A 10,459-nucleotide genomic window follows, 5' to 3' on the forward strand; every position below is an offset into this window, starting at 1 on the left:
TAAACATATGTTAGAAGACACAAGAATAACACTAAACAAGATAATGGAAGATGGAGGAAGAATAGTTATGATGGGTGACTTTAATTGCAAAGAAATCTGCTGGGAAGAGATGACAGTAAAAGGTGGAGACGGCTCATGGGGAAATGTTCTACTCGAGATGATTATTGACCATACAATGACGCAGTGGATACAGGAGAACACTAGGTATAGAAATGAAGAAGAACCATCGAGACTAGACCTAATAATCACATCTGAACCTAGAATAGTGGAAAAGATTGAATATAAAACACCAATAAGTAAATGTTACCATATACTGATTGAACTGGAACTGAATGAGGAAATATACATGAAAAGAAATGAACAATATAGAAAAGGAAGAATGATGTATGAAAAAATAAACTTTGATCAAATAAGAGAATTCTTTCAAAAAGAAAACTGGGAAGGAATATACAAAGAAGAAACAACAGTGGAAGAGAAATGGAATATTTTGACAAAAATTTATAAAAAAGGAGTGGAAAAGTATGTCGCAAGACAAAAACAAGAAAAATAATATGTAAAGTGCTGGTACAACAAAAGTTGTAGGGAGTTAAAAGACAAAAGAGACAAAGCTTGGACCAAATGGAAAAAAGACAGAAGACCTGGAAAATGGAAAATATATACTTGTTATAGAAATGAATATGTACAAGCGTTCAGAGAGGAAAAGAGAAAATATGAAAAAGATGTCATAGAAAAATGTAAAGATCAACCAATACTATTTTACAGATTTGTAAACAGCAAACTGAAAAACAAACAAGATTTGAAGAAATTAAGACAAGGAGGAGTTGAATACACAGAGGAAATTGAAATGGCAGAAATTATGAACAAGCATTTTAAATCAGTGTGTACAAGAGAGAACATACAACCTGAAGAGATCGAATGGAAAGAGAAAGTCCCCCCCATGAAAGAAATAGAAGTAACAAAGAATGAAATATTGAAACACTTGAGTAATTTTGATGTCAGAAAATCGCATGGACCAGATGAAATAGCAAACTGGATTTTGAAAGAATGCAGGAATGAACTGGCAGAAAAAATACATAGCATAATAAACAGTTCCTTGAAAGAAGGAAAACTTCCAGAAGATTGGAAAAAACAAATATAGTACCCATATATAAAGGGGAAAATAAAGAAGACCCTACCAACTACAGACCAGTCTCTCTAACAAGTACAATAGCAAAAATTTGTGAAAAAATGGTCAAAAGTAGATGGGTAAAATATTTAGAAAAAAAAAAAAACGTGCTAAATCCAAGGCAATTTGGATTCAGACAAGGACGATCATGCTACACCAATTTAATATGTTTCTATTCAAGGCTAATAGATATAATACAAGAAAGAGATGGATGGGCTGATTGTGCATTTCTAGACCTGAAAAAAAGCTTTTGACAAAGTACCACATAAGAAGTTGCTTAAGAAATTAGAAACCGAAGGAGGAATACAGGGCAAACTGCTTAAATGGATGCAAAACTTTTTGCAAGAAAAAAAAAATGAGAGTAGTGATAAGAGACAAACACTCAAAATGGTATGAAGTAATAAACGGTGTTCCACAAGGAACAGTTCTGGCCCCAATAATGTTTGCTATATACATTAATGATATGGATGACGGAATTGAAAGTTATATGAGCTTCTTTGCAGATGATGCAAAACTGTTAAAAAAAAGTGAACACGGAAGAAGACTGTGAATCACTACAGAGTGATCTAAATAAAGTACAGGAATGGAATAGGAAGTGGGAGATGGAGTTCAACACTAAAAAGTGTAGTATAATGGAATTTGGAAAAAAGCAAAAACAGAATAACAGGATCATATAAATTGGGAGAAGAAGGAATAAAAAAAGTAGAAAATGAGAAGGACCTGGGAGTCATTGTTATGAATAATATGTCACCTGAGAAACATATAAATAAGATTTTTGGAGAAACTTATAACTTAATAAGAACAATCAAAGTGGCATTTACATCTACAAGAAAGACATCTATAGAAGAGATCTGAAAAAGAACAGCTTTCCTCACAGAGTAATAGACAGTTGGAACAAGTTAGATGAGAAAGTGGTGTGTGCAAAAACAATACATAATTTTAAAGATAGTTTAGATAAAATGAGTTATGAAGACGGGATACCACGAGCATAGCTCCCCTTCCCGTAAAATACAACTAGGTAAATACACACACACACCCAACTCCCCGCCCACGAGAGTTGGAGTAACGACTCGCAGCGCAGTGTGTGTATTTGTATGGGTGTGTGTACATGAGTGTGTGTGTGTATGCGTACGTGCGTATATGTATGTGTGTGCGCACGTGTGTATGTGTACATTTGTGTATGTGTGTGTACGTTTGTGTATATGTATGTCGAAAACAGAGAGTTGTTTTAAATGGAAAAACTTCTGGATGGAAAAGTGTTGCAAGTGGAGTTCCTCAGGGTTCCGTTCTTGGACCACTTCTATTCATAGCATATATAAATGATATAGACCATGGACTAAAATCTACTGCTTCCAAATTTGCTGATGATACAAAATTGTGCGGAGTGGTAAATGATCACTCAAACCAATTAGATATTCAAGAAGATTTAGATCAATTACAGCAATGGTCTGAAAAATGGCTAATGAAATTTAACACAAGTAAATGCAAGGTAATGCACATAGGTAAAAATAACAGTAAGTACGATTACAAATTATTTGGAAATTCGTTAACAAAAGTGGATAGTGAAAAAGATATCGGCGTAATTATGAGTAACGACCTCAAATCATCCAAGCAGTGTATTTCAGCCTCTGAGAAAGCAAATAAGATTCTGGGACTGATTGCGCGATCTTTTGATTTCAAAAGTCCATCAATCATTAACAATCTATATAAATCGTTAGTTCGTCCACATTTGGAATATGCTGTTTCCGTATGGTCACCGAATCTCATTAAAGACATTGACAGACTGGAAAAAGTATAACGGCGAGCCACAAAACGTATTCCAAATATCAAAAATAAATCACACGAAAATCGACTAAAACACATAAATCTGTTTTCCCTAAAAAAGCGTAGACTCAGAGGTGACTTGATACAGGTTTTAGATTTTAAAGGGAATTGACAACATCAAAAGTGACAACATTTTCACATTGAATGAGAATCAGACAAGTAACAATGGTCTCAAACTGTCCGGAAATAGATTCAATTTGGAAGTAGGTAGAAACAACTTTGCCAACCGTGTAGTTAATGAATGGAATAAACTTCCTGCACAGGTAGTGCAATGTAGTTCAGTTCGAAGCTTTAAGAATCATTTAGATTAATACCTAAGTAAGATGCTGTAATGATTATAATTTATTTTATATTATTTGTTTTGTTTTGTTATCATTTGTCTGTCTGATTTTCATTTATTATTAGTTATATGTCAATTTATTATTATTTACTATTTACCTGTTTGTTTATTATTTAACTATACCTATGCATTTATTTATGTATTTTATTTGTTATTTACATTATTATAGTTTTTATTTATTATTCTATTATTATGATTTTTTTCGCATCCGACCTAGATATGGATCAAAAGGTCTCCTGTCGGCATGCTCCGCCTTTGTAATCCTTTGTATGTGTACATTTGTGTATGTGTGTGTACGTGTGTGTGTATGTATCTAATTGTAGTATACAGGAAAGGATTAACGTTCGATGCGTCCCCTCTCCTATTCTTTAATTTCCTAACATCCCTAGACTCAAATTCATGTACTGTTCCAACATAATCTATATCTTTAATTTCCAATTATCATATTTAGATTTGAACTCGTGCGTACGAGTATATGTGTGTGTGTAATAGATTTACCATGGTCCAGGATCACGTGCTGGATTCGTGATCGACAGCTACTACCCTCCGGGATCAGAACTCACTCATACATTTCGACCTATGAATGATGCACACATCTCACGCACATATTCCCTTGCTCAAGGGTTACAGTAACAGTTTATGGTGTTTGTGAAATCCATACTTTGTGGCCGGACCTGAACTCGGTCCCACAGCGTGGTGGCCCGTGATGCTAGCAACTACACTGTGTGTGATTCACCATGGTCTTGGATCACGTGTTGGACTCGTGATCGACAGCTATTTCCCTCCCAAAAGAGCTTAGAGCTCATATGGGTAATGCTGTAACCTTACACGCACACACACCAACTTCCCACCCACGAGAATTGGAGTAACGACTCGCAGCTTAGAGATATTGAAATGATTTCACCCCTAGGCGGAATTCGAACCCGCTCCGCTGTAGTGGCGTCCGGGAACTTTAACCACTCTGCCACGAGTCGTGTGTGTGTGTGTGTGTGTGTGTGTGTGTGTGTGTGTGTGTGTGTGTGTGTGTGTGTGTGTGTGTGTGTGTGTGTGTGTGTGTGTGTGTGTGTGTGTGTGTGTGTGTGTGTGTGTGTGTGACAAATCAAAACACAAAGTACCTTTACATCTCCAAACATGTCACCCTCCAGTTATTTATTTATTCATTTATTTATTTTTGTCTCCTACTTCGGTCATCCCCGAACTTCGAATGTCATCGCCGAACTCGATGTGACATCCAACGCAGGTGATGGGCCACGAGATCACTCACGGCTTCGACGACCAAGGACGCCAGAACGACAAGTTCGGGAACGCCATACCATGGTGGAACAACGCCACCATCCAGGCCTTCAAGTCTAAGGTCCAGTGCATCATCGACCAGTACGATGACTACCACTTGCCCGAGCTGGATGATTATGTCGACAATGCCACAGTCGATGGAGTCATCACGCTGGTGGGATAGGCGTTCCTTTCCTTTTCTTTTTTTACATAAGAACATAAGAATAAAGGAGACTGCAAAAGACCATAAGGCCTACACTAGGCAGCTCCGTATCCATCACCACCTGTCATCCCCATCCATAAAGTTGTCTAATCGTTTTTTTTAAAACAACTGATACTTTCAGCGCTTACTACATGGCTACTAAGCTTATTCCATTCGTCGACCACCCTATTAGTAAACCAATTCTTGCCTATTTCCTTCTTAAATCTAAATTTGTCCAGTTTATACCCATTACTGCGAGTCATGCCCTGTTGTTTTATTATGATGACCTTGTTTGCATCACCCTTGTTATAGCCTTTGATCCACTTGAACACTTCTATTAGATCACCCCGCACTCTGCGTCTTTCCAGAGAGTGTAAGTTTAGGTGCCTAAGCTTCTCTTCGTAAGGCAAATTTCCGAGTCCTTGTATAATTTTGGTCATTCTTCTCTGTACTGATTCTAGTGAATTTATGTCCATTCTGTAGGACGGAGACCAAAACTGTACCGCATAGTCAAGGATGGGTCTAACTATCGCTAGATAGAGTTTAATAATTACCTCTGCACTTCTATTCGTTACCGTCCTAGCAATGAAGCCTAATGGTCTGTTAGCTTTATTTCTGGCGCTAATGCACTGCTTCCTAGTTTTAATGTCCGGACTCACCAGAACTCCCAAGTCCCTCTCGCACTCAGATTTTTCTAAAAACGTGTTATCTAAGTTGTATCTATTTTCGGGGTTGTGTAGCCCTACGTTTAACACGCTACACTTAGAGATATTGAAGTTCATTTGCCATTTCACCGACCATGTTAACAGTTTATTAAGATCATCCTGCAGAATCTGGGCGTCGTTTCCTGACCTAATTAGGCGTCCTATTTTAGTGTCGTCCACAAACTTACTAACATCACTATTTAACCCATCGTCTAATTCGTTTATATACATAATGAACAACAAGGGACCAAAAACCGAGCCCTGGGGGACCCCGCTAATAACATTGCCCCACCTAGATGTTATTCCATTTATGGTGACCCGCTGTTTTCTGTTACTAATCCAAGCTCTAATCCATTCTAACACTTTTCCTCCTGTGCCATGGGCTTTGATTTTATTTAGTACTCTCTGGTGTGGCACTTTGTCGAACGCTTTGCTAAAGTCAAGGTAAATAACATCGTAATTTTCATTGTTGTCTGACGTCTTATATACTTTAGTGTAAAAGGATAGAAGATTAGTCACACATGACTTACCCTTGGAGAAACCATGCTGTGTATCACGAATTAAATTATGCCCTTCAATGTGTTCTCTGAGTCTATTTACTATTATTTATTCAAGCATTTTTCCTATAACCGATGTCAAACTGATTGGCCTGTAGTTGCATATAGACGATCTATCTCCCTTCTTAAAAACAGGAACAACGTTTGCCTGCCTCCAAGCAGTTGGAACAGAACCAGTGTCTACCGATTTATTGAATGTTTCACTTAACTGGTCGCAGATTTCAAATTTACACTCTTTAAGCATTCTTGGAAAAATTTCGTCTGGACCCGGTTATTTTGTAGCTTTAAGTCTGTCAATCTGCTTGACTACTTCTTCTTTACTAATGCTGATATTAGTTAGACTACAAAGGATTACAAAGGATTACAAAGGCAAAGCATGCCGACAGGAGACCTTTTGATCCATATCTAGGACTACTTTCTTCATCCCCTCTGAAAATAGGATCGTAGTCAGGTACTTTATCTAACCTCTCATTAGTAAACACCGATAGCAAATAATTGTTAAACTCCTCACTCATTTTTTCTTCCGATTCTATCATGACACTTTCATTGTTTTTAATTGGTCCTATTCTTTCTTTATTTTTTGTTCTATAGAGGTGAAAGAAACCCTTTGGGTTGGCTTTTGCTTGACTGGCAACCTTGATTTCATAATTACGTTTCGCTGAACGTGTATTCCTTTTAACCAGCTTTGCCATTTCGTTATATCTTGATCTAAGGTGTGATTCCCCGTTTTTTATTTTTACGTAAAGTCCTCTTTTCATTCCGATCTCATGTTTCAATCTGTCCGTCATCCATTTGGGAGTATTACTATTTCTCCGTATTGACTTTAGGGGGGTAAATGTGTTTTTTGCATTAATAATTAGATAAGTTAGATTGTTATACATTTCTTCTAAATTGCTGACCTGACTGTTGGGCCCTCACCCCCAAATGACCTGACCTAAGGTATGCATATTACCCTCCGTGACCCAGACCTGAATACTAGCCCCGCAACGAGAATCCACAATGTCTGAAACGTCCGCCTGGCTTTTCGTATTCAATTTCAAATAGGTTTTTATATTGTCAAAGTTTGCTTTCCTGAAGTCTGGTACTTGAACGTTATTCGTACTTTTTAATTTTTCCCAAATAACATTAAATCTTATTTCTTGATGATCGCTAGAGCCTAGACTATCTCCCACTATTACGCTGCTAATTTGGTGCTCATTATTTGTTAGAATTAAGTCCAGGGTATTTTGTCCCCTCGTAGGATCGGTAATCATTTGTTTTAGGAAATTATCCTGCACCACATCTAGGAATTTCTTCGCTTCATGATCTCCTATTAAAGTTTCCCAGTCAAGGTTTCTATAGTTAAAATCTCCCATGATCACAACGTTTTTGTACCGGGACGCTCTGTGAATTTCATGAATCAGGGAATCAGTCTGCTCAATGCTGAGGTTAGGAAGTCTATACAAGACGCCAATAATAACTTTCTTATTCTTGCCTATAATCTCTACCCAAATAGATTCCGTACAGTCCTCTTCCTTAATCGAATTGTTGATAATACAGTTTAATGTATTTTTAACGAAAAGTGCTACACCTCCCCCATTCCTGCCGACCCTATCCTTATGAAAAAAAACATATCCTTCTATTTCGATTTCCGGAAGGAAATGTTTATCAGCCATGTTGATCCAGGATTCAGTAATAGCTATGATATCGAAATTTTCTACGCATGCTTTACCTCGCAGCAAATAAATTTTGTTAATTATGCTCCTGCTATTTGTATAGTAAACTTTAAGTTTATCTTCCCTCCATCTGCTTTGGTGATTATTTACAGATAGTAGTCGAAATATACAGTTTCCCTGTACTTTCCGTCACTATTTCTCCGATCGTGGGTTTATAGTCAACTTTTACAAATGTGTTATAACATACCAATTTCCAATACATATATATATAGTATGTACGTGACATTCATCGGAGAGTACTCCTCCCCAGGGTGAGAACATTGCCGACAACGGCGGACTTCGCGAAGCGTTCTTTGCCTACAGGAAGTACGTCGACCGTAATGGGGAGGAACCTCGACTTCCAGGCCTCGAAAACTACTCCCCCGAGCAGCTCTTCTTCATCGCCAACGCCAACCTGTGGTGTGGGTCCATCACCAACCAGGGACTCCTTACACAGGTAAGCGTGACCCTACCGTCCAAAAGTTGTTTGTCTTCTGAAGTTCTTCTTTATCAGTTTCATTTTGTTGTGGTCCTCAATTTGGGGTCTATTGAACCTTCAGGGGACCGCTGGATCTCACCATTTGTGCCCTAAGCCAAGAACTAATGGGAGTTAGTAGATGCACCATGACTCAGTTCAGTGTTGGATAGAGAACGTCAATCCATAAAGGCTGCTCATATTGTGAAGTTCTGGGTCCATTTTACAGTTTGTTTTGTCATTCATTATTCCCCGTGTTCAAGTGCCTCTGTTTCGAAAAACTCGGGATCTCTAATGCTCACATCCATCTCAGTTTCGCTTTGCAATCAAGGTCCAACAACTGGGCGAAGTGATGGTCACACTAACATGTACGGGACTCGCGAAACCAAGCCAATCACATCTAATTATTCAATATCTTTATTTCACAGATTCTGACTAATCCCCACTCACCGGGCCAATTTCGCGTCAACGGGCCCATGAGCAACATGGAGGAGTTCTCCGAGATTTGGAGTTGCAATGACACCTCTCTGATGAACCGACCTATGAAGTGCGTCGTGTGGTGAGATCGAATTGGCCAAAGAACAACAAGATGACAGTCGTCACACAATCCCTGTAAAACCATACATACACCCCAGGGACCAAAGACGGATACCCTCTACATGCTGTCCTCCGAGATGGACATCAGGGAAGAATCGTCCCTCTGCCGTCCATCTTCATATCCCATCAACCTTCAGCTGTATGTGCAACCGCAAGGGGCTGGCACTCGGACCCCGGAACGAGTCCAAAAGATCTCTGTCAATTCTGATTATTTCCTTCGTACTTTTTTCTTTATACAAAAGCTGACGAAGACAATTATATCGAATTTCTTCCCAGAGGGATCTATAGGACGACCCGAAGACCGCTGCTGGATAAGTATGGGACTGTGGGTTACTAGTCAGTGAATCGCGAGAATGGGTCTGTTAAGTGTAGTGGGCGAAATTATATATATATATATATATATATATATATATATATTATATATATATATATATATATATATATATATATATATATATATATAAAGTCGGAACGGTGCAATGTAAGAAAGATGACTAAAGGATAGATAGATCTTGAGCGGGTGTTCAACGAGCTAATGAGTGCTTTGTGGAAAATATTACAATTATTATTGTTATTATTATCATTATCATTATTACTATTATTATTATCATTATTATTAGAAAACAGTGTTCAGGTATGTAGGAGTGGATGTGGCAGCAGGTCATGGGGTGGAAAAGAAAGCTGGTATAAACGTGGAATGCTCGAGATCAATCCGTTGCCCCAGGTCTCTTTTGTAGGTGACCCACAGCCCCCAGATCACCGGCAACAGCCACAGGGCTGGCCTAAAATCACTCACAGAAGAGATATTTTGTTGTAGTTTGGGCAATAGGGAATCCTGGCATAAGTGTGTAGTGTATAAAAGCACATACATATATATATACCAAAGGCTTTTCCACCTTACAAGGGAGGTAGCCAAAAAAGTACACTCAAAATCTAAAAATGAAATGAAAGAGAATACAGCTTAGCCATAGCTGCAGTATATTTTGGAAATTACTTAAGTTTGAATGATTGAAAAGAAAATGGAAACTGCGAAAGCGGTTTATCTGACAACTATGTGGACTGGGGTATTTTTAACTAAAGGGTGATATCCCATACTTAAGTCTACCATCTATATTTCATTACTTATTGTATTTCCTTATCTATATCTTACTATTAAGGTTACAATTTGTATTTCATTACTTATTGTATTTTCATATAGCCTAGTATTAAGATTATCATTTATATACCATTGCTTGCTGTATTTTTCTATATTGTACCAATAAGTTTACCATTTCATATTTCATTACCTACTCTATTTTCACATTTCACATATTATCATATATTAAAGAGCCAAAGTTGAATTTGCGTTTCAGTAGCCCTAACTGGACACAGAATGAACACACATTGCAAACTTGTACATACTTAGGATCGCAGCCATGAACATAATTAGAAGAGGTAATGGCCTCACTCGCCCACAGTTTGTTATAAAACGTAATACACTGTATATCGAGTTGTATAACATTTCGTATTGATTTTGAGAATACTTGAGAAACTTAACGCATCTGAGCGGCCACCATATTGAAACGACTGGAAGGAATTACAGAGGGAAGGCGGGGGTGGGGCTATGAACATACAGTTTGGTAGGGGAGG

At 38.0% G+C, this 10,459-nt stretch overlaps 1 protein-coding gene across 1 annotated transcript in view; it reads left to right on the plus strand.

Annotated features, from left to right (window-relative positions):
- Positions 1-10,170, plus strand: part of LOC143022352 (uncharacterized) — a 47,004-nt gene extending 36,834 nt beyond the window's left edge. The window contains exons 13-15 of the mRNA XM_076180504.1: positions 4,570-4,776; positions 8,030-8,215; positions 8,662-10,170. Of these exons, the coding sequence (XP_076036619.1) occupies positions 4,570-4,776; positions 8,030-8,215; positions 8,662-8,796 (528 nt within the window). The 3' untranslated portion in view covers positions 8,797-10,170. The remainder of the gene's footprint in view (positions 1-4,569; positions 4,777-8,029; positions 8,216-8,661) is intronic.
- Positions 10,171-10,459: the final 289 nt, after the last annotated feature.

Source organism: Oratosquilla oratoria, chromosome 44, assembly GCF_046742065.1.
Source record: "Oratosquilla oratoria isolate Oo_2021 chromosome 44, ASM4674206v1, whole genome shotgun sequence".
NCBI classification, from domain to species: Eukaryota; Metazoa; Arthropoda; class Malacostraca; order Stomatopoda; family Squillidae; genus Oratosquilla; species Oratosquilla oratoria.